The sequence below is a fragment of the Anolis sagrei genome, chromosome 1 (genome assembly GCF_037176765.1).
Source record: "Anolis sagrei isolate rAnoSag1 chromosome 1, rAnoSag1.mat, whole genome shotgun sequence".
Lineage (NCBI taxonomy): Eukaryota > Metazoa > Chordata > Lepidosauria > Squamata > Dactyloidae > Anolis > Anolis sagrei.
Window position 1 is genome coordinate 174,465,892 of NC_090021.1, and position 25,565 is coordinate 174,491,456.

Below are 25,565 nucleotides of genomic sequence, written 5' to 3' on the forward strand. Positions count from 1 at the left end.
TTATCATCGTTTGGAGATCTTGAATACTTAATACTAGAAAACATTTTTCTCCCAAGATTGTAGTCCTATGCACAATTAATTGGGAATAAACCTGCAAAGGAATATGCTATAAATAATTCTTCGTCATATGAATCAAAAAACTTAGTCATCGTTGCATGCATGTTTACAGATAAACCATAGTTAACAAAGTAAATGTGTTCCTGACCTTTGCTTCCAAAATAGAAATGTAGTTCCAGAGGCAGAAATCGTGGCCAAGTATGATTGCCTTGGTGGTTGGTCCATAGATGACTGTAGAGACCTATTCTTGATCTACATGTTATTTTGCAGTGAAGACATCAGTTTCCTTGTAAAAAAAAATACCTTGTAAAATTATAACTCCCACAATTCCATAGTGCTGGGTCTTGCTATGCACAACAAAACATAAAAAGTAGACAGTTAGATAGTATTAATCTGCAGATGCAACCTGCTTAAAAGAACAAAAATTGATCTTCAGTAGTCCATATGGAGTCTTCTTCCAAAATGTATCCAGGAAGGTCTTTCTCTTTCACCAGCCTCCATTTTTCTGCTAATTTCATTTGAGTAGCCGTAGATATAAACAGTTCTGGCCCAGACTACCTGTCCGAAAGTAACTCCTGCCACGAACCATCACGAAGTTTAAGATCTTCAGGAGAGGCCCTGCTGTCAATCCCACCACTATCGCAAGCGCGGTTGATGGGGACGAGAGACAGGGCCTTCTCAGCAGTGCCCCCCCCCCCCCCGGTATATGGAATGCCCTCCCGAGAGATATCAGATTGGTCGCCTCCCTCTTGTCTTTTAGAAGGAAAAACAAAACGTGGTTATGGGACCTAGCGTTTGATCAGTGAGCAGCAAGTGAAAGAAGATCACACAACTTATGGCAATGAATTCACCCAGACCGGTTTTTGGATGTCGATTTTAATGAATATGTCTTAATTCATTGCTTTCATTGTTGTTTCAATATTTTTAATATTTTGATTGTACTGTGGTTGTTTTTATGCTGCTAGCATCGTATAATGCTTTTGTTAGGCTGCCTTGAGTCCCCCTTAGGGAGGAAGAAGGACGGGGTATAAATATTGGTAATAAATAAATAAATTAATTTAATTTTATTTTATTTATTATTTATTTATTAATTTACAGCTTTTATATTCCGCCCTTCTCACACCCCACAGGGGACTCAGGGCGGATTACAGTGTACACACACATGGCAAACATTCAATGCCATTTTTTTAAACATACAAACATATACAGACATACACAGAGGCTATTTAACTTTTTCTGGCTGCCAGGGAGCTGTCGCTTTCATCGTCCGTCTACAACGCTGATGAAGCATTTCCGCATTCCCTGCTGGAGTCTTCTTTATGGCCTCATAAATCAGTTAATTTAGCCTCCCCACACTTTAAGGTGGTACCTTATTTTCCTACTTGACAGATGCAACTGTCTTTCAGGTTGCAAAGGTCAACAACAGGCTACACACAATTGGTTGGAAACCCACTCCAACCCAGGTTGGCTTCGAACTCATGACCTTTTGGTCAGAGTGATCTTAATGCAGCTGACACTCAGCCAGCTGCGCCACAATCCCGGTGACAGACTTGGGAGGTGGGGTGGTGAGGCAGGTTTATTGTCTATGTTTTTTTGTCTTGTTGTGCCTAGCAAGGGATCTGGGGAAGTTCCTAACACAGAAATTAAAACTGTGTAATGATAGAGTTGGAAAAGACCACAAGGACCATCCATGTTAGAAAACATGAGTTAGACAAAGGGCAGGTAGAAAAATTGCACTTTTCTAATTGAGTAGCAAATTATGCCTGTATAGCAAAAGGCCCTGTGAATATAGTGGGGTCTCACTAAGAATGCAATATTCCTGCTTCTTGACAGGGGGTTGGACCGGATGGTCCATGGGGTCCCTTCCAGCTCTATGATTTGATGATTCTAAGAAACACGATATATAACTTTGAATGGCTATAGCCCACATTTCAAATGTGCAATGTTTGATTCATAGTATTATTATAAGAAAGACTATACATAATGCAGGAATACGATGTCTATCAAATAATATGGCTTTCTGGGAGGCATGCTGTAGTGAAATCTACCTTTTAGGCGACCAGGCCGAAGCCTGAAGGACAGTAGCTGTCATCTTGAAAGACAGGCAGAAGCAGGAGGAGGAGTCAAGCCGACTCCTGATTGGTCAGAGCAATTAGGGGAGGAGTCGGTTGAGAGAGGGAAAGAGGCTGTCAGCTTTTGACAAGGGAGAGAAGTGTCTTAACATCAGACACAGAAGGAAGGGATTTTTAGGAGAGGAAGCTAAATAGGAGTCTGACAGGGAAAGAAAGCTTTAAAATGAGCCTTAAGGATAGGGAATAAGTAGCAGACAAGGGCTAGGGTTACTGTATTGAGAGGATCAGTAACAGAAAGACTTGTCTTCTTAGACTTAGGGGAAGTTTAAGAGAGCTTATTGCCCTGTGTGTGAGACAGATAGGAGTCTGTTCTCTAAGTGATACTGTTTCTAGGAATAGAGCAGTGTGTTTAAGGAAACTCACAGTTTTAAAAGCTTTATTGTCAGTGAAACTCCTGATTTAAATATACTAAGTCTCTACAACTAAGTCAAGTTTCTGTACCACTCATTCTATGAGTCGAAATATTCTTAAAGTGTAATAAACCTTTTCTAGTTCACTCTTAACTGGCTTCAGCCTCAGTCTGTCAAACACTTTTAGAGTCCAGTCATCCAGTAAAGCAGTTACAGAAGAACTAAGGGCAAACACACCTTACCTACAACACATTCACACCTTTTGGTTCCTCAGACCAATAAAGCTGAGGTGGTGGCAGTCATACCTTACCAATATCATCGGTCATTGATATATTTAACCTATGGTCAGCTGTGTGGCTGCTAATCATTTTACAGTGGTGTCCAGCGGCGAGTTACGTCACGTATAGTCTAAATTATATTACATTGGTGGCAGAGGTGGGATTGTTTGACCACCCTGTCCAAGCTGTGGTCTCTTAATTTTATTATACTGGTGGCAGCGGTGGGATTCTTTGTTCCCCCCTGCCTCAGATATTCTTTGAGTTTTGTTATACATGCAGTTACTCAACACCTTTCTCATTGTCTTTTCTCCCCCAAAACTAGGTATATTGGCTCGTGACATTCCACAAGATAAAGGTGACATGGCTAAACAGGATTTCAGCCTTGTTAGGTAAAGTGTTTTAACTCGTCATAGTGAGTTAATAAACAATCATGAGATAAACCTCAGAGACCTGCCTGTGGAGGTGATTTACAGAGGACACTAAAGAATCTCCTCTTCATCTGTATTTTCTCTTCCAAAAGTGACCAGATGCATTTAAGTCATTTCACAAAATTGGAGTCTTTTAGGGGAATGAGATGAAGAAACTCAATAGCAGAAGAGATTTATGAGTTGCCTATTCTTGATCACTTTTTTTCTTTTGAAGCAATAGCAAATATACCCTTTTGAAATGTACATAGCAGTATTTGTATTTCAACATGTGAGTCAACCGTAAACGCAAGAGTGCTAAGATTCAGGGCCATTTTTGTAATGCTGAGGGATTCTGGACAAGAGCCTTGGTCTGTCCCTCCCTTTCTGATATGCCCCTTTCTCAAACACTTTGTTCACCAAAACAAGCAAGCAAAGTTTATTGAATAGTCTATTGACCGCATCAACATTAAAAACAAAAACAGAAACGTGTACAAACAGACAACAATCACCATCCCAAGACCCCCACAACATCGAACCAACACACATTAGGTTAAAAGATAACTAAAAATATTATCATTAAAATGTCAAGATAAAATTTCATACCACAAAAATTAAAAACGAAGGTTAAAATGGACCAGCTATTACACAATCCCAAGATTCACCAAAACAGTTTTTAAAACATGTTAGCAATGTTTCTGGCACCAAGTGTACCCTGAGAAATCCAAATAAATAAATACTCAATGGACAATTAAAAACCTTTTCTGTTTGCCAGTAAAAAAGTACATTTATATATTTATATATTTTATATTATATGTAATATTACTAGTAATATTAGTATATAATGGTATAGTACAATATAGTAATATATAATACTGATATTGTACTATGCTAATAATATAATATATTGCATATACATATAATGTATATATATGTGAGAGGAAGCCACAGGGAGGAGGGAGCAAGCTTTTCTGCTTCCTTGGAGACTAGGATGCGGAGCAATGGCTTCAAACTACAAGAAAGGAGATTCCATCTGAACATGAGGAAGAACCTCCTGACTGTGAGAGCCGTTCAACAGTGGAACTCTTTGCCCCGGAGTGTGGTGGAGGCTCCTTCTTTGGAAGCTTTTAAACAGAGGCTGGATGGCCATCTGTCCTCCCTGTGGTTTCCTCTCACATATTTATACATGGCTATCATGTCTCCTCTCAGCCTTCTCTTCTTCAGGCTAAACATGCCCAGCTCCTTAAACCGCTCCTCATAGGGCTTGTTCTCCAGACCCTTGATCGTTTTAGTCGCCCTCCTCTGGACACAGAATGTGTGCTTGTATTTGGCTGGACTCTGTCCATAATTCTCATTTTTTTAGTAATCTAGGAGCAGTGTGAGTCTCCTGATCTCTCTTTTTCTTCCTCTGAATTATAGATGAATGATGCCTGAGCTACCTGAATGCAAATGTTAAGTGATGACTTGTTCCTTTGCTTGAAGCAGTGACTTCAAACTGCCAAAATAGTATGATCTCTCTCTCTCTCTTTTACTCTCTTTCTCTCTCACACACACAATATGGTGAAAGAGCATGTGTGTGTGTGTGTGTGAGAGAGAGAGAGAGAGGGAGGGAGGGAGTAAAAAAAGAAAGAGAGAGATCATAATGTTATGCATTTTGAAGTCACTAAGGGAGCTCAGTACTTAACAGAAGATGAAAAAATGAAGACTGAAGGTATTCCAGGATTAACTAATTATAAGAGGCAAACTGGTGATTCTCCAGAATGCTGTCAAGATATCTGGGGAAAGGTAGGCCAGTGAGAAATCCGCCATGAAGAAACAGCCAAGCATGGCGATGGTCAGCCTTGACATGTCATCACTCAACAGTTGCTCATCCATGGACCTTCATTTTAAAATGAATTCAACCATGGACCTCTATTTTTAAAAACAACAACAATCTCTTGTCTCAGCACAGACCAATGCATAGCACTTGTTTTGAAGATTGAGAACGGGAGACCAAATATTGTGCTGTATAGTTGTTCTGTGCTGCTGTTCTTACATTTCTAACAATTCTTTCCTCTTTTCTCAATAGGGTTTTAGTGTGCAACCTCTACCCCTTTGTCAAGACTGTGGCATCCCCAAATGTTACTGTGGAAGAAGCGGTTGAACAGATTGACATAGGTGTGTCAAAGCAGTCTTTGTATTGGTGGGCTGTGTAACATTAATCAAAATCTGTTGTGTGCCATTCACTTGGAGTGACAGTCATTAGACTTTTATTCAGTGCCCCCCCCCCCAAATGCCCTCCTCCCAAAAGTGAAACTGGAAAACTTTCTGGGAAATTTTCCAGTAGTCTAAATGGTTTAACTGAAGTACTCTAATCTTTACTCACTCTCTACACTACTTGCATTTAAAGTTGAGCAAAATCTAGCACTAGTTGAATATAATAATAAAAAATAATAAACCTTTATTTATACCCCGCTAACATCTCCCGAAGGACTTGGTGCGGCTTACAAGAGGCCGAGGCCCAACACATCAATAAAACAACAGCATAACAAATACAACAATAAATAAACTCATAAAACAAGCAATAAACATTAAAACAATAGCAAGTTGTCTGTGCCCATTTCACTGAAGGATGAGTGTGAGTCTGTAGGCACAGACAACTTATCACAGTACTGTTCTATTATCCGGGCAGTGGCCACAAGGGGGCGCTAGTGAGAAAAGGATAATCCATTTTACGGGGGTGAACGGTGAGTTGAAGAAGGAAAACAATTTTCTCCTGTTTTGCTGTTATTCGCCAAACCCATGTCCCCGTCGTAGAAGCAACCACGATTATGTGTTTTTAATTATTGATTTTAATGTATATGTTAATCTCGATAAAATATTGAAGAGCAGAGACATCACAATGGCAACGAAGATCCGCATAGTAAAAGCAGTGGTATTCCCTCAGTCACCTATGGATGTGAGAGCTGGACCATAGGGAAGGCTGAGCAAAGGAAGATAATATGCTTTTGAACTGGGGTGTTGGAGGAAAGTTCTGAGAGTGCCTTGGACTGCGAGAAGATCCAACCAGTCCATAGTTCAGGAAATTAAGCCCGAATGCTCATTGGAGGGAAGAATAGTAGAGGCAAAGATGAAGTACTTTGGCCACATCATGAGGAGACAGGAAAGCTTAGATAAAACAATTATGCTGAGGAAAATGGAAAAAAGAAGAGGAGCCGACCAAGGGCAAGATGGATGGATGGCATCCTTGAAGTGACTGGCTTGACCTTGAAGGAGCTGGGGGTGGTGACGGCCAACAGGGAGCTCTGGCGTGGGCTGGTCCATGAGGTCACAAAGAGCCGGAAGCGATTGAACGAATGAACAACAACAATGTATTTGTTTTGTGTTAAAATTGGTATCGAATTGTACCTTTGTTGTAAGCCACCCTAAGTCCCCTGTGGAATTGAAAAGGATGGGATATAAATGAAATAAATAAACCCTCATTTATGACATGAGAAATTTTAGGAGAGGGGAGAATCGTCAGTGACAAGAGGGGAAATGGTTTTCCTTCTTCAGCTCTCCACCTGTAAAATGGACTATCCTTTTCTCTGTAGCGCCTCCTTGTGGTCTTCACCCGGATAATGGGACAGTACCCTTATCACATTTTGTAATGACAGCTTGTGACTGATTGAGAAGCAAGGTGTCTTATAAAACAGAATCAAGGCAAGCAAGGCATTAATTGGCTAGAATAAATGATTTTGCAGTGCAACTGTTCCCCTGACAGTTGTGTCTGGCAATGCTTGTGTCCATAGAAGAATAACTATAAGTTCTTTAATTATCGGGTGCGGTGTTATCTGTACGCAGATGATGTCCCACTCTCACTCCTTCCCACCTACTGCTAAGGAGGCTGTTCAGGTCCTGAACCGGTGCTTGGCCGCTGTGTCAGACTGGATGAGGGCTAACAAATTGAGATTGAATCCAGACAAGACAGAGGTATTCCTGGTCAGTCGAAAGGCTGAACAGGGCATAGGGTTACAGCCTGTGCTGGACGGGGTTACACTCCCCCTGAAGATGCAGGTTCGCAGCTTGGGTGTGATCCTGGATTCATCGCTGAGCCTGGAACCTCAGGTTTCAGCGGTGACCAGGGGAGCATTCGCACAGTTAAAACTTGTGCGCCAGCTGCGCCCGTACCTTGGGAAGTCTGACTTGGCCACAGTAGTCCACGCTCTGGTTACATCCCGTATAGATTACTGCAACGCGCTCTACGTGGGGTTGCCTTTGAAAACAGCCCGGAAGCTTCAAATGGTCCAGTGTGCGGCAGCGAGATTGCTAACAGGAGCTGGGCTCAAGGATCATACAACTCCTCTGTTAAATCAGCTCCACTGGCTGCCAGTCTGCTACCGGGCTCAATTCAAAGTGCTGGCTTTAGCCTATAAAGCTTAAACAGTTCTGGCCCAGTCTATCTATCTGAACGCATCTCTTCCTACAAACCCCCCAGGAACTTAAGATCGTCTGGGAAGGCCCTGCTCTCGATCCCACCTGCTTTGCAGGCACGTGTGGTGGGGACGAGAGACAGGGCCTTCTCTGTGGTGGCCCCCCGGCTGTGGAACTCCCTCCCCAGGGATATTAGATCAGCCCCCTCCCTCCTGACTTTCCGAAAAAGAGTAAAAACTTTTTCGAGCAAGCATTCGGAACCCCGGAGTAAACAGACAAACTAGAGTTGGAAATTGACCCAGGAACGGCCAAGACAATGTAACGGATGAAGATTTGAACGAGAGGACATAGTTTTTTTTAATTGTTTATTATGCACTGTCGTTTATGTTTAATTGCCCTTGATGTTTTTGCTTTATCAATGTATGTATTTTGTGTTGGCATCGAATTGTGCATTGAATTGTGCCGACTGAGTCGCCTTCGGGCTGAAATGGGCGGGATAGAAATAATGTAAATAAATAAATCTAATACAACTACTTGCAGCGCAGTAGCCCAAGTGACCATGGATTGATATGAGAGGTGAGGGGTGTATAAATTGTGATTGAAGGTTTGCCACTCTATATCTCTAGACTTATTTGAAAAGAAAAATATTTGTAGGTGCTCACTTTTTCCCATCAGTGGTGTAAACATATATACAAATAACAGCAGTTTTAAAAGTTAAAAGTTTAAAATGGCAAGTTTAGAAATGCTTCCTTAAATACATTTTGGTTTACAATAAGCAGACAGACACATTGATTTCCAAATGACTTGGAAGCTAACTCAGAAAGGGATGTACAGCCATTTGAGCTATTTACATTATTGTAGTACATCCTTCATCACCCCAGTGCCGCAGCTATTTTTGAGTCCAACTCTATCAGCTGCAGTCTGTATTGCTGCCATGGTGATGGACATTGTCATCTAAAACCTCTGGGGAACTCCAGGCAAGAGAAAGCTGTGTAAGTAATAAAGGTTGAGTAACTGAAATGGTAGTAGTAGTTCTTGCACTATGAGTGCTGTGTAAGATTTGGTAGTTCTGGGGTGTCTGAAACACTGTATGGTCATAGATGCAATGTTTTCCTGTTTTCTCTTTGTCATAGGAGGTGTAGCCTTGCTGAGGGCTGCAGCGAAAAACCATGCTCGCGTGACAGTTGTATGTGATCCTGAGGACTACACAACCATTGCAAAAGAAATGAAAGCCTCCAGTAATAAAGACACTACTTTGGAAACTCGACGCCAGTTGGCTCTCAAGGTATATAATAATAATAACAACAACAACAATCTTTATTTATACCCCGCCACCATCTCCCCAATGGGGACTCGGGGCGGCTTACATGAGGCCAAGCCCAAACAACAAATTACAGCAAAATAAAACCGAAAAGAAAAACAATAAACATCATAATTACATAAAACATATGAATTCATAACAATATAAAATTATAGTATGTACCTTCTTTTGTTGGTAATTTTTTATGTATCTTGTTGCGTGTTTGAATCTCAACCTCTTTTTCTTCAGGCTTTTACTCACACTGCTCAATACGATACAGCCATTTCCGATTACTTCAGGAAACAGTACAGCAAAGGGGTGTCCCACCTTCCCTTGAGGTATGGCATGAATCCACACCAGACTCCAGCTCAGCTCTACACTTTGAGGCCTAAACTTCCCCTCTCAGGTAAGATGTACATGAAAACCTACAATTATAGTAGAACTCTCTAGTGTGGTGGAGGCTCCTTCTATGGAGGCTTTTAAACAGAGGCTGGATGGCCATCTGTTTGGAGTGCTTTGAACGTGAATGTCCTTCTTGGCAGGTGGTTGGACTGGATGGTCCACAAGGTCTCTTCCAACTCTGAACCTATGATTCTATGAAATGGGAATTCTCGGCTATACCACAGATTCCCATGGGTATGCTTCTGTAGGCAAGGCACCACATTTTTTTTTCTAATTTTTATGATAACCCTGAGTGGACTGTACCATGTCAGTATAACAGGCAGCAAACTGAGCTACTCTTTGTCCAATCCTGACAAGTGCATTCAAAACGGGGACAAGATAACAACAAAGGACTTCCAATAGGCCCTTGAGGACTACAGTGTTCCCTCACTTATTGCTGGGGTTACGTTCTAGGTCAGGGGTCCCCAAACTTTTTAAACAGGGGGCCAGATTACTGTCCCTCAGACCATTGGAGGGCCGGAATATATATATATATATATATATATATATATATATATATATATTAAAGTGACCAAATTCCTATGCACACTGCACATGTCTTATTTTGCTACTGTTATGAATCGTAATGTAAATATCTGATATGCAGGATGTATTTTTTTTGTTACAATCTGAACATAAAGCATAGAGATTAATCACAAAAACATAAATATAGGAAATAAATCGATATAAATAAAATGTAACGTTTGTTTGTGGGATTAACAGGACTCAAAATCCACTGGACACCTAACAACCCAATGTATGTCCTTCACTAAAAAAAATGATTTTGTCATTTGGGAGTTGTAGTTGCTGAGATTTATATGTCACCTACAATCAAAGAGCATTGTGAACCTCACCAAGGATGGAATTGAACCAAATTTGACACACAGTTCTCCCATGACCAACAGAAAATACTAGTAGGGCTTGGTGAACAGTGTCCTTTGGTTTTGGCATTGTAGTTCACCTACATCCAAAGATCACTGTGGACTCAAACAATGATGGATCTGGACCAAACTCTAAGAACACTCAATATGTCAAAATGTGAACACTGGTGGGGTTTGGGGAAAATGGAATCTTGGCATTTGTAGATGCTGGGATTTGTAGTTCACCTACAATCACAGAGCATTCTGAACCCCACCAACGATAGAATTGGGCCAAACCTCCCACACAGAACAGCCATGTGGGCCACAAGGGGCTGCGCGAGGTAGGTAAGGGGAAGGCGGGGGGAAAGGGCAGGCAGCGCGGCTTCGGTGCAGCGCCGCCTGTCCCTTCCCCGGGCCGAGCCTGCCTTCCCCTGGCTTCCTGAAGCCCGGGGAAGGGACAGGCGGCGCTGCACCGAAGCCGTGCCGCCTGCCCCTTCCCCCCGCCTTCCCTGGCTTCAGGAAGCCAGAGGAAGGTAGGCTCGGCCCCGGGAAGGGACAGGCGGCGGTGCACCGAAGCCGCGCCGCCTGCTGCTTCCCTCCCCCCCTCCCGCCTTCCGGAAGCCAGAGGAAGGCAGGCTCGGCCCGGGGAGGAGACAGGCGGCACTGCACCGAAGCCGCGCCGCCTGTCCCTTCGCCCCCCCCCTTTCCCTGGCTTCAGGAAGCCAGGGGAAGGCGGGGGGGAGGGGCAGGCGGCGCGGCTTCGGTGCAGCGCCGCCTGTCTCCTCCCCGGGCCGAGCCTGTCTTCCTCTGGCTTCAGGAAGCCAGGGGAAGGCAGGCTCGGCCGGGGGAAGGGACAGGCGGCGCTGCACCAAAGCCGCGCCGCCTGCCGCTTCCCTCCCCCTCCCCCCCCCGCCTTCCCCTGGCTTCAGGAAGCCAGAGGAAGGCAGGCTCGGCCCGGGGAAGAGACGGGCGGCGCTGCACCGAAGCCGCGCCGCCTGCCCCTCCCCCCCCCCCCCCCGCCTTCCCCTGGCTTCCTGAAGCCAGGGGAAGGCGGGGGGAAGGGGCAGGTGGCGCGGCTTCGGTGCAGCGCCGCCTGTCCCTTCCCCGGGCCGAGCCTGCCTTCCGAAGAGCAGAGTGGCCGGAGCAGAGGGTTCCCGCTATTGGCGGAGCGGCGCCGGGTGGGCGTGGCCAGGCCAGGCCATGCCGCGCGGGCCGGAGAAATGCCCTCGGCGGGCCGCATACAGCCCGCGGGCCGTAGTTTGGGGACCCCTGTTCTAGGTCCTCCCACAATAAGTGAAAAACCGCGATGTAGGGATGCTCTACTCATTTTAATATTTATTCATTATTTTAGTAATCATACACTATTTTATATAGTGGGAGCCCCCAGTGATGCAGTGGGTTAAAGCGCTGAGCTGCTGAGCTTGTTGACCGAAAGGTTGCAGGTTCGATTCCGGAGAGCGGCGTGAGCTTCCGTTGTCAGCCCTAGCTTCTGCCAACCTAGCAGTTCGAAAACATGCAAATGTGAGTAGATCAATAGGCATCGCTCCGGTGGGAAGGTAAGGGCGCTCCATGCAGTCATGCCGGCCACATGACCTTGGAGGTATCTATGGACAACGCTGGCTCTTCAGCTTAGAAATGGAAATGAGCACCACACCCCAGAGTCAGACACGACTGGACTTAATGTCAGGGGACAACCTTTACCTTTTAAACACTATTTTAAGTCTTTATAAACTTAAAATCTCACCACGCTAAAACAGGGATGTGGCTCTTAATGAGACATGCCACAACATCATGGGGTGTCTGTGCCCTACACCACTGGAGAAATTACACTGTCTAGCCGGTATTGCAACACCTGACATCTGCCAGGAAGTAGCAGCCAATAGTGAAAGGACCAAGGCAGAGACATCTCCAGCTCATCCCCTGTTTGGGTATCAGCCAGCACGTCAACGACTTAAATCAAGACATAGTTTTCTAAGCTCTACAGAGACACACCCCAGCAAGCGAGAGTCCAAAAGTGGCAGGCTCAAACCCAGCACCTCAATCAATGGCTGATACCAAATGAGAGACTCCCTCCTGGGCATACAGAAGACTGGGCAACTTGGAAGGCGCTGAACAGACTGTGCTCTGGCACCACGAGATGCAGAGCCAACCTTAAGAAATGGGGCTACAAAGTGGAATCCTCGACATGTAAGTGTGGAGAAGAGCAGCTGCTGCAATGCAACCTGAGCGCTGCTACATGCACAATGGAGGACCTTCTTGTGGCAACACCAGAGGCACTACAAGTGGCCAGATACTGGTCAAAGGACATTTAATCAACTACCAAGCTTGCATTTTGTCTGTTTGTTTGTTTTGTTAAAAATGTAATACAAATGTCTGGTTGTTCCTGACACGATAAATAAATAACTTAAAATAAAATGAAGGAAAGGCCCTTCAAGGCTGGAGGGAGGGAGGACCGAGGAGGGAAAGCGCCTCAGAGCGGCGGCAGCAAAACCCCACAAAATTGAAAATACGATGATATATATTTTATTTTTTTTTATGAAATCTGCGAAACAGCGAGTCAGCAATAAGCAAACCGCAAAGGGAACACTGTACTTTTCTGTATAATGTCCAGTGTAAAGTTGTGGGCTTCTATTTGTTTTCTATGTTTTTCAGCAGATTTGATGGTTCAGTGATTATTTAACTTATGTATGTTGTGAATTTCCATATTCTGTATTTTTCTAAATTGATTCACCCCCTTTGAGTCCCAACTGAGAATAAAAGTGGGATCTAAATAAATACTGTGTTCCTTGATTCATATCTCAAACTCAGAGACACATCTCAGTACCTCCCATTAGTATACTCAATAAAATGTAGGACTTTGATTGGGAAAAAGTTCTCATCTCGTTGATTCAGTGACTTGGATTCAGTCACTATCTTCTGAATTTCTTTTAAAGATTAAGAGAACTATAAATCCTGCCCTGAGATCCTTGTCAGAAGATTTCACAGCTATCTCAAACTTCACAATGTTTCCTGCTCTCCCATATCATTTGATTGCTAGACTTCCTGGGAGGTCAGCAATGTCAGGTTCTTATTCTTTAGAAGAAACTTGGGCAATCATATTTTCATAGAAACATAAGAGTTGGAAGAGACCACAGGTGCCATCTAGGTAACCCCCCCCCCCACCATGCAGAAACTCAGAATCAAAGCACCCCTGACAAATGGACATCCAGCATCTGCTTAACCCCCCCCCCCCCAAGAAAAGGAGAGTTCACCACACTCAGAAGCAGCATACTTTACTACTGAATAGCTCTTACCATCAGGAAGTTCTTCCTAATGTTTAGGTGGGATCTTTTTACCTGCAATTTGAATCCAATTCTCCATGTCTCTGGAACAACAGAACCCCCCCCCCTCCCCATACAACATTCTTTCAAATATTTAAACATGACTATCGTGACCCCTTCCAATCTTCTCTTCTTCTTCAAGCTAATCATATCCTTTCCCCTAAACTGCTCTTCATAGGTCTTGGCCTTCAGACTTTTTACCATTTTGGTAGGGGGAAACCCACTGGCTGGCCTTGGGCAAGTCCCACTCAGGGGAAGGCTAAGGAAACATGCTCTGAACAAGTTTTGCAAGAAAAACACACCGTAGATTCACCCTAAGTCAGCAACAACTTGAGAACATACAGCCTCCTTGTTTTGCATAAACACCAATGTTGATGCACAGTGCCCCCATATCTAGCCTTTTTACTTGGAGCCCCTGGTGGCTCCAAGGTTAAAGCCCTATGCTGGCAGGACTGAAGACCGACAGGTCGCAGGTTCAAATCCGGGGAGAGGCGGATGAGCTCCCTCTATCAGCTCCAGCTCCTCATGCGGGGACATGAGAGAAGCCTCCCACAAGGATGATAAAACATCAAAAATCATCCGGGCATCCCCTGGGCAACGTCCTTGCAGACGGCCAATTCTCTCACAACAGGACACTCCTGACACGACAAAAAAAAAAAACTTGTCAATCAAAGACTAGAAATGAGGAGATTAAAAATACAATGGTTTAATTCTGCAGAAGAAGTAAGGGGTGATTTATACTCAAGCTAAGAAAGTGTCATGTTTGACTGTTTCTGCTTCATGGCTTTTATAGTCTCAAGTTGATGCACACATGAAATTAAACTTCCCTTTCCCCTCTTTCCTATCTGTAATTTTCCCTCTCAACTTGTCCTTCATCTCTATCTCTCTCTATTCTGTTTCTTCTGTATCCTGTGTTTCTTTGTTCCAAAGCAATCTTTCTGCACCATTTTCCTCCCTCCTCCAATCACTCTTGGGTCAATCTGATCTCTCTTTACCTCCCACCCAAATGTCTTCTCCTGGCAACACTGTCTTTTCCCAAATTATTTCACTCTTTCCTTCTTACTCCTTTTAATCCATTTTCAAACTCCTTCCTTATGAAATTCACTTTACATTTCCTGGTCCCAACACCGCGAGGGTTAAAAGGAATGAAATGTAGTGTGAGCTAAAATGGAGCATGACTGATCTGATCTGTTAACTATTTTATACTTTAACTGTTAAGGCTCATTGCAGAATGGTCTTTATAACTGAATGGGCTTTTCACCTTTTTCCTTTTATTTATTCTTTTCCCCTGCAGTGTTGAATGGCTCCCCAGGGTTTATAAACCTTTGTGATGCTCTGAATGCCTGGCAACTGGTCAGAGAGCTGAAGCAGGCATTGGGCATTCCCGCTGCAACCTCCTTCAAGCATGTCAGTCCAGCCGGTAAGATGACAGCTTCAACTTCTGGCCGGTCTTGTTTATGCGTGGCTTTCTTGTCTCCTGCTGCTTATTGGGCTATCCTTTCAGGCAGGGCAGTAGCCAGAAAAAAATTTCGGGAGGGGTTGAAATTTTCGGGGGGGGGGGTTGAAAATTTCGCAGGGGAGGGGGGCATTGAAAGCTGCCTCCTAGCTCACACTGAAGCAAAGAGCACAGCAGGGAGCAGAGCAGCCTTCAATAGTCTGCAGCTCCGCCCCTGTCAACCACCTCCACCAAGTCTGGCCTCCTTAATGAGAGCATTCAACACACACACCCCACAATGACAATAATAATAATAATAATAATAATAATAATAATAATAATAGTAATAATAATAATAATAATCCTTTATTTGTACCGAGCTACCATCTCCCGGAGGACTCGGTGCGGCTTACAAGAGGCCGAGCCCAAATACAACAGTAAAAACAACAACAACAATACGGCAAAATAACTCAAAAACAAGGCAATAACATTAACAACACACCATGACCAAGATCTATTGGAAATTCCCAGTGTCAAGACCTTGCGTCTAACAGCAACCAGACGCAAAGCCTTCACAGCAGTGGCACCATCACTCTGGAATACTCTGCCACCTGAAGTCCGTGCCTTGCGGATTTATCAGCTTTCAGCAGGGCATGGAAGACATATCTATTTCAACGGCATTTGATCTCTGATTGTTTTTAAATTGTTTTAAATTGTTTTAAATTGTGTTTGATTTTAGCCTGTTCTTGTAAGCCGCTCTGAGCCCCAGGGGAGTGGCGGCATGTAAGTTTGAATTATAAATAAATAAATAAATGACGCAATTAAAATCTGTGGCAGGGCCAAATGTAATAATTAAAATTAAAAAGTGCTGGGCATGACCAGGTGAAAAGGGTAGGTGTTTGGAGGGGGATGGGCATGCAGTTATCCTGGATGGGGCTTGCCTGATGTCCTTAGGGAGAGAGATCCAGAGTCGAGGGACCACCACCGAGAAAGCCCTATCCCTCGTCCCCACCAACTGCACTTGCGATGCAGGTGGGATCGTGAGTAGGGCCTCTCCAGATGAACGAAGCGATCGTGTGGGTTCATACACAGAGATGCGGTCACGCAGGTAGGCGGGTCCCAAACAGTGTGAATAAATTGTCAATATTTGCCTGAGATAGTGCTTGCAGTTCTGGAGGGACTCTTAATTTTTTGCATCTCATAGACTTAGCATGGGGATTTGGTTAACCAGTTAAAATTCATGAGTAAACCAGGTTTTTTAAAAAAATCTGAAACATTTTGGGGGGGGGGGTTGAACCCCTAACCCCCCCCCCCCCTCGCTACAGGCCTGCTTTCAGGGGATCTGTGTTCTTTGCATACATATGTCAAGGAATATTGGTGGCTGGGTAGATAATTTCACAGGATCTGGAGGCCATTTTTCACCTATCCTCCTGGCTGCATCAGCTACTCCTAGCAAAATAGTATGTGATCAGAAGGTGCCTTCACTTTCTTTAAAAAGGGCACTTTGTTTCTGTTTTGCTGAAATGCACTCCTGGAGCCTGCAGTCTGGAAGCATGATTCTCTAGATCAGTGTTTCTCAAACTGTGCTCTTCCAGGTCTTTTGGACTTCAGCTTCCAGAAATCCCAGCCAGCTTACCAGATGGTCGGAATTGTGGGAGCTGAAGTTCAAAACATTTGCAGGAGCACAGTTTGAGAAACTCTGCTCTAGATGGATACATAGATGTAGAGGAAAATAGACCGTGTGTGGGGGGTGGGGATCACTCACTGCAATACTACCCTAGGTGGGCAACTTCTACTAATAGCAGGAACAGGCTAAGAGTGGCATGTGGCTCCAGAATCATTTTGAGCTTGAGAAAGGTTGATTATTTTTTTCTCTAAACATCCTCTAGGGCAGGGGTCTTCAAACCTTAACAGTCAGTCCTTCAAACGGGCTATAGTTTGAAAAAAACATGAATGAATTCCTATGCAAAGTGCACATATATTATGTGTAGTGCAAAAAAAAAAAAAAAAACCATGAAAGAACAATACAGTATTTAAAATGGAGAACAATTTTAACCAACATAAACTTATCGGTATTTCAACAGGAAGAGTGGGCATGCTTTTGGCTGGTGAGGTAGTCAAGTTAATTAGAATTGGTGTTGCTGTGTTCCTTTGAGACATTTCAGTTTTAGAGCTGCCCTAAGTCTAAAGTTTAGGGCAGGGCCAGGGAAATGACCTTGGAGGGCTGCATCCAATCCATGGGCCTTAGTTGGGGGGAGGGGGGGCTGCTCTAGGGAATATGAAGGTCATTCTCACTATTTTTATGGCTCCCCTGGACCATTGTAGGCCAGGAGATGACATTGTAAGAATAGAAAGTGATGAAGAAGTGACACCCCAATAATATTATGTTGTGGAAATCTCGTCTGGAAAGGGGGCTAAAAATATGGTGAAAGTGACTTCATAATCCCTAGAGGGCATTTGGTGGCATGCATAGATAGTAGGCTTGGTTGATAAAAAAAAATGGTTCGGAACTCGTTTTGGATGTAGGGGGTGCTGGTGGTTCGAACCAGATTTGAATTCTGATTTTTTTCTTTAAATTTTTTGGAACTTTACAAAATTTCTGAATCGGCAATACGCAATAAGCAAGACTTGAAAATATGGGATTTGTAGGCAACACACAGCAAACAAAGGAAATAAGAAACAGCCAGCCCTGAGAGGTTTTGGGGTCTTGTAAGCTGATTTCACAAGTTAGGTAAGGAGATACTTGAAAGTATAAGTTTTCTAGTATCTTCTTAGGCAATTCGATTGTCTTAGGCAACCCGATTGTCTCCATCAGTGCCTCGAAGCTGCTACTGGATGGCTGCGTGCCAGCAGGTTGAGGGTGAATCCAGCAAAGACGGAGATCCTATGGCTGGGTGGACCGGGCAGTGGGGACATCCAGCTGCCTACCCTGGATGACGAGGCGTTACGCCCGTCATCATTGGTAAAGAGTCTGGGAGTCCTTTTGGACCCTCTGCTGACAATGGAGGCCCAGGTCTCCGCCGTGAGCAGAACCGCCTTCTTTCACCTGCGGCAGGCTAGATGGCTGACCCCCTTACCTGTCCAGGGACGACCTAGCTACGGTGATCCAGGCCACGGTCATCTCAAGACTGGACTACTGTAATGCCCTCTACATTGGCCTCCCTCTGTCGGTGATTCGGAAGCTCAAGTTGGTACAAAACGCAGCTGCTCGGCTTCTTGCGGGAACTCCGATGAGATGCCACATAACACCAATCTTACTACAGCTGCATTGGTTACCAATTGAGCACCGGATCACTTTCAAAGTGATGGTACTCACCTTTAAGGCCTTGCATGGTCTGGGTCCAATGTATCTGAGGGACCGCCTCACCCCCTACCAATCCCAGAGATCCCTCCGTTCTGAGGACCAAGATCTATTGGAAGCCCCCAGTGTCAAGACCTTGCATCTAACAGCAACCAGACGCAGAGCCTTCACAGCAGTGGCACCATCACTCTGGAATACTCTGCCACCTGAAGTTTGTACCCTGCGGGACTTACCAGCTTTCCGCAGGGCATGTAAGACATACCTGTTCCGACAGGCTTTTAATGTTGGATACTGTTGTTTTTAAATTGTTTTAAATTGCTTTTAAACTTTGTTAGATTTTAGCTATTCTTATAAGCCGCTCCGAGCCCCAGGGGAGTGGCGGCATATAAGTTTAAATAATAAATAAATACATAAAAATAAACTCACAGCAAACAAAGAAAGTAACAAACAGCCCTGCCCTTTTTTTCCTTGGAAACTGATTTCACAACTTTAGGAATGAGAGTTTGTGTTCAAAGAATTGATGGAAGATCTAGTTCTTTTGAGGCTATGTGCAACACAAACTAAAAAAACGCTGAGGCCAGATAGACCTGCTACAACGTTGGCTTTTAAAAAATGTTGGAATGAGTGCTTTGGTTCCTCTGTGTTGCTCTTTCCACCCATGCCACTCACCCACAAACTACCCTCACAGTGCTCACCCATCCCAAACCTCAACAGCAGCAACAGCACATAAGCGGCAAGGCAGGCTGCCCAGGCAGCCAGGCAGGCAACAGCCCTTCTCCCAGCCCTTCTTCTCTGCTTGCTTGCCCCCGTGCTCTTCTTCCAACCTCCCTTCAACACAACCTCCCTTCCCTTTGTCTTTCCCTTTCCCTTCTCCCTTCCCTTCCTGGCTCCGAATGAGCCTCTGAGCCATGTGCTCCCCCAAAGGCAAGGACCCACCCAGCATGCAAACTGCTTGCCTCCCAGCAGGCTAGTAGAGGGCTGAAAATACGCAGAATCATTTCAGACTCACTTCCTGAGTCATAACAAAAATGGCAGAAAAAGCTTCGGAAGGGCAAAGGGACTTCCAGTTTTTAAAAATGCTTCGAAATTCTTCAAAAAGGTGATTTTAATGAAATTATTACGAGCAATGAGTTATCCAGCACGACTCTATCCATGCCAGATAGATAGATAGATAGATAGATAGATAGATAGATTCCATAGGAGAGATGTAACCGTGGACATGATCCTCCAATGTCTTCCAAGTCCCTCTGAGCATTGGTGGAAAATTTTCACATTGCTTCCTGCTTTTGCTTGTTTTGCCTCCAGGTGCAGCTGTTGGAGTTCCACTCACTGAAGAAGAAGCACAGGTCTGCATGGTGCATGACTTGCAGCCCACACTGACACCTCTGGCAGCTGCCTATGCAAGGGCAAGAGGTGAGCAAGTTTTCTAAACTAGATTGCCTTTCATCCCTTAGGTGTAATTAACTCCCATAGAGCCCCTGTACATATAATGACCGCAATCAGGAGCAGTGGTATCTACACTGTAGGACATTTCCAAGAACAAACATGAAATTTCCTCATATTTTTTCCTGAGGCAGCCTAGTGATTTCTTACTCTTTTATAAATACCAGTCACCCTGGAATATTGGAATTGATCATATTAAGCAATGTCTTCAAATGTATTAAGCATGTCAAGTAAAAATAGAGGAGAAGCATACTGTTGGGTCAAGCAGTGCTACTCAGAGGAATGGTCCATGAACTGATGCCACTTTCAAAATTACTGTCTGTTGGTACCTGGAGAGTTTCTGGGAATGAAAGAAATAATTGTACCCAGTGGGCATAAACAGATCTCTGTTTTCCATACAGCAGAACCTGACTCCCTGCACAAAATCTAAGACTCCAAAAGTGCACTTCTTCCTCTTCCCTTGAGATAAAACCCCCCAAGTGACAAAAATCATGCTTTCCCATAGCATATCTGACACTCTGCATAAGTACACTATCTCTCTCATTCCCATGGAGCAGAGCATAGCGGGTGAACAGTGTCCCTGTCTATCACACTTTGAGCATTATTAGACTGAGTCTTTTATAGGAATATTCTGCTGATGTAGTCCCAAAATTGTAAATGTGCCTTTCCAGAATAGGAAAACTCCAATAACAAGTCCCAGAAGCACTTTATTAGAATTAAGATTGCTGCACACTGCACTTGCCCTATAATCCTTACATATCACCTGTCACATCAGCACTTTTAATTCTGTACCCATTACTCTGGCCCGGCCCAGTTTTATTGTGTCTTGGCGTATTGTTTATTGCTTGTTGTTTAATATTGCTTTAATTGTTTTTAATTTGCTTTAGGTTTTGTATTGTTATGTTGTGTTTTGAGGCCTTGGCCTTTGTAAGCCGCATCGAGTCCTTTGGGAGATGTTAGCGGGGTACAAATAAAGATAATAATAATAATAATAATAATAATAATAATAATAATAATAATAATAAATTAATGATAGACATCTTCCATCCTTGCTCCATCTCAGTTTCCTGGCTAGATGTTGATTCTTCTTGATTGGTATTGACAAACACAAGGCTTATGTTGACTTCCTTCTTAATATAAGGAATGTTGCAAACATTTCCTTAACTTGAAAGAACCATTGCCACAGTCCTTATCAGAGTTTACTTTTCAGCCAAAATATTAGCAATTTTTAATTACAGTCCAGCAAGCAGGTAGTTAGTCATTGCAGGCCTTAATAGTATACTGATGTCTCCAAAATTATTAGCTCCATCCATACATTCTTCTTCCATTCTTCCATTCATTCCGCACATCATATTAAATTCACATTTATCAAAACTTCACATTGAATTTCTTATTGCAGTAATACAGTATAGCCAAGTGCAGTATAACCAACTCAGCTTCAAAGTGTGCAGCTTTTTAAAAAATGTTGGATTCACACAAGTCTGTGAAGTCATACCTCCTGCTTGAGGGCAATTGCCTGCTGCTTCAAAATGCAGCTTAACGCAGCAGCTCAAAAGAGAGATATGTTGACTATTCATTCACCATACTGCAGAAAACAGCCCTAGGGAATCCATCAAGTTGACCAAGCGGCTGCCTGGAATACCTCTCAGGGCAACCTCTGAACCCTCACTATCTCTGAGGATGCTTGCCATAGATGCAGGCGAAACGTCAGGAGAGAATGCCTCTAGAACATGGCCATATAGCCCGAAAAAACCTACAATAACCCAACCTCTGCACCTTTTCATTTGTAGCAGCTGCTGGACCTTCAGTAAAATTCACGTCTGTCCAAGATATAAACTACACTAAACTGTCAAACTAGGCAATTGAATAAACATGTCTCGGGTTGGACACAACGAAGCTATCTCAATGTGGGAGCTGCGCAAGAGAAGTAACCTGGTGCCAAATATTACTTCTTTCCAGGCGCTGATAGAATGTCATCTTTTGGCGACTTCATTGCTCTCTCAGATATCTGTGATGTCCCCACAGCAAAGATCATTTCCAGAGAGGTCAGTATCTGTGGCGTTCTTTACTGAAGCTGGTGTTATCTTTGTGTAACTAGAGCAGGGGTTCGCAAACTTTTTCAGCTGTGGAGGCTTTTTTGAAGCAAAAGTCTCACGTGGATCCTCAAGAAATGTATCTATATTATATATAATGTATATTTATCAGGCATGGGCAAACTTCTTGACTGTAACAATTCGCAAAGATGCTACCAATTTGTGACGGGGCCATTAAATTGTGAAGAGTTTGTAAAGGAGCCACCACTTTGTAAGGGTTTATTAATGTGATAGTGTAGCTAATAGCTAGTGATATTGACTTGGTCTTTCTTTAATGTGTAGTGTGACTTAAATTGGAAAGGAATTGTAACAGAGACCAAGCTTTAGGAAAAAACAGTAACAATTTTATTGAAATGTAGAAGGAGCGTGATAGTTTCAATGTAACTTGACTCTTAGTGGCACATATTGTCATAGGTTATATTTGTAACGTTTCTTAAACAGCTCTGGAAAGGGCTCTTCCTTCCACTAAACAGGTTTCAAACTTATTTTTCTTCAAACTGTGTTTCTTTCCTTAATAGATTACTTCAGTTACAAGCTTATTCTTTCTTTGTTTCTGTTGCAATAGAGATTCTCACTGGGTTTCTCTCACCCTTTCTCTCATACACTATTTATTAATATAAATAAGCCAACTCGACTTATCTAAACTACTCAGGCTAAAAGCCAAAACCTTCCTGATTCTCACTACTATAGAATTAGCCTTTCCTACAGTTCACAAACTGTACACTAACTTACTGGTTCTCAACACACACTAGAACCAACCTCTCCTGTAGTTCACTGACTACAGACTAACTTACTGGTTCTCACTACGAGAGATCCAGCCACTCCTGCAGCTCACAGACTGCAGACTACCCAGGCCCGTAGCCAGGATTTTGTTTCGGGGGGAGCTGAGTTTGATTCTGGGGAGGGGGGGGGTGCGTCTGAGTGAAAGAGGGTCTACCCTAGCAAACCTTTTGTATCGTTACCCCAATACCCCCAAGCATATGGGATATATTGAGAATGGTGATCAGATCATGATATGAATAAACATAACAGGTTAAATAATATACCAGTAAGGCCTTCTCACGGACCACCATGAGAATTTCGGGGGGGGGGGGGCTGAAGCCCCCCAAGCCCCCCCCCCCCCCCCCCGGCTACATGTCTGAGACTACCTTACTGGTTCTTAACACACAACAGAACCAGCCTCCCTGCAGTTCGCTGGCTGCAGACTAACTGCTTTTAAAATGGCTGCCCTGCCAAGTGGCAGTAGGCTCCGCCCCCGTTTCCATTGTAACCCAACTCAACATGAGTTGAGCTGGCTACCATTCCCCCTAGTTATGCAACTTTAGTTACTTACCCTTTAAAACATCTATCTATAATTACACATAACTGCAAGTTAAAAATTTACACTTCATCACATTGACCAATATAAATTTAACAGTATTTCAACAGCACACCCTAGGAGACATCCAGTCCAACCCACTACTGACATGCAGGAAAATCACAATCAAAGCACCCCGAGTGGTGGGAGGGAAATAGGGTTTTGGAAGTAAGCAAGGCAAAAGGGAAATGATCTGGTTGGCAAGGAAGGCAAGGAAAATGTTTTTGGGGATGAGGGAGGCAGGTTGAAAAGGCTTTTGGTGGTAAGGGAGGTGATCAGAAGAGCAAGAAAGAGGACAGAAAGCTTGGAGGAGGAGGAAAGAGGAGGGGGAGGGAAGGAAGTACAGAGCCTCTCAGTATGCTTTGTGGAGCCCCAAGGGTTCCATGGAGCACACTTTGAGAACCATTGGACTAGAGGGTTGGAATAAAGCAACAGATTTGTCAACAAATGTTACTTTGCATTGTGGTGCTTGAAGGTAGAATACAAGACACCAGTTTCTGGCAAGCACATTAGGAGGGCAACTACAGAATGTGGGCTAGGCAAAACTACGGTGAGGTGGATCTGTGAGTTAAATGGACGCACCCAGAGGGTGCTCACCAATGCTTCCTCTTCATCTTGGAAAGAAGTGACAAGTGGAGTGCCGCAGGGCTCCGTCCTGGGCCCGGTCCTGTTCAACATCTTTATTAATGACTTAGATGAAGGATTAGAAGGCAGGATCATCAAGTTTGCAGACAACACCAAATTGGGAGGGATAGCCAATACTCCAGAGGACAGGAGCAGGATTCAAAACAATCTTGACAGATTAGAGAGATGGGCCAAAACTAACAAAATGAAGTTCAACAGTGACAAATGCAAGATACTCCACTTTGGCAGGAAAAACGAAATGCAAAGATACAAAATGGGGGATGATGCCTGGCTCGAGAGCAGTACGTGTGAAAAAGATCTTGGAGTCCTCGTGGACAACAAGTTAAACATGAGCCAACAATGTGATGTGGCGGCAAAAAAGCCAATGGGATTTTGGCCTGCATCAATAGGAGCATAGTGTCTAAATCTAGGGAAGTCATGCTACCTCTCTATTCCTCTTTGGGTAGACCACACCTGGAATATTGTGTCCAATTCTGGGCATCACAATTCAAGAGAGATATTGACAAGCTGGAATGTGACCAGAAGAGGGCGACTAAAATGATCAAGGGTCTGGAGAACAAGCCCTATGAGAAGCGGCTTAAGGAGCTGGGCATGTTTAGCCTGAAGAAGAGAAGGCTGAGAGGAGATATGATAGCCATGTATAAATATGTGAGAGGAAGCCACAGGGAGGAGGGAGCAAGCTTGTTTTCTGCTTCCTTGGAGACTAGGACGCGGAACAATGGCTTCAAACTACAAGAGAGGAGATTCCATCTGAACACGAGGAAGAACTTCCTGACTGTGAGAGCTGTTCAGCAGTGGAACTCTCTGCCCCGGAGTGTGGTGGAGGCTCCTTCTTTGGAAGCTTTTAAACAGAGGCTGGATGGCCATCTGTCAGGGGTGATTTGAAATAAATATTCCTGCTTCTTGGCAGGAGGTTGGACTGGATGGCCCATGAGGTCTCTTCCAACTCTTTGATTCTATGATTCGATGATTCTATGAATGACAGAGAAGGGGTCGAAGTCCATGGAAAGGTGAAGTGCAAGCTTGGGAAAGGAAGAAGCAAGGTGAAGATGGGGTCCTTCCAGGGTAGAGGTTCTACAAGCCGGAGGCAGCCACTCTTCTTAATCGTAGGGCATGCCTTGCTTGTGTCACAGAGAGTGAAAGAATTGAATCTGTATGCAGTAGTTTGTGACTTATTTCATAAGGATGCTGTTTGTTATTTTTGGTCAATGTATTGTTTGTTGTAACTACAGGTATCTGATGGGGTTGTGGCTCCAGGATATGATGAAGAAGCTCTCAAAATCTTATCCAAAAAGAAAAATGGGAGCTACTGTGTTCTCCAGGTGAGTGTTTGGAATGCTCCAAGGCATTTTGAGGAAGGTGGGACTTGAAGATGTCTTATCTCTTTTCTGCCTCACTTGCCGTAAGCTCTTTATTTCCCAATGTTACAACTTTTGCCATCAAGATATGTATCTTTTCATGTTACATGTAAAGCTTTAAAAATGTAGCATCCAAGTCAGTGGGATATTTCAAATTATTCTAGATTGACTGAGCTCAGGTTGTAGCCTGTTTGCCATTTATCTTGCAAAGTTGTCTTCATCATTATGATGATGGAACAAAATAATATTTAATGTGCCCTAATGAAAGTTTAAACATGGAGCAATATGTTGTCATGGTTACATGGTTACTAGAAAAACATGACAACCTGGTTGTGATTCAGAGAGCCTTGCAAACAACACTGACATTCACACCTGAATTTCCACTTCAGTAGCTGGAGC

At 43.8% G+C, this 25,565-nt stretch overlaps 1 protein-coding gene across 1 annotated transcript in view; it reads left to right on the plus strand.

Moving 5' to 3' along the window:
* ATIC (5-aminoimidazole-4-carboxamide ribonucleotide formyltransferase/IMP cyclohydrolase) overlaps positions 1-25,565 on the plus strand; it is a 59,657-nt gene that overhangs the window by 15,196 nt on the left and 18,896 nt on the right. The window contains exons 4-11 of the mRNA XM_060781383.2: positions 3,140-3,206; positions 5,290-5,378; positions 8,747-8,898; positions 9,163-9,319; positions 14,829-14,954; positions 19,576-19,683; positions 21,673-21,758; positions 25,041-25,130. Of these exons, the coding sequence (XP_060637366.2) occupies positions 3,140-3,206; positions 5,290-5,378; positions 8,747-8,898; positions 9,163-9,319; positions 14,829-14,954; positions 19,576-19,683; positions 21,673-21,758; positions 25,041-25,130 (875 nt within the window). The remainder of the gene's footprint in view (positions 1-3,139; positions 3,207-5,289; positions 5,379-8,746; positions 8,899-9,162; positions 9,320-14,828; positions 14,955-19,575; positions 19,684-21,672; positions 21,759-25,040; positions 25,131-25,565) is intronic.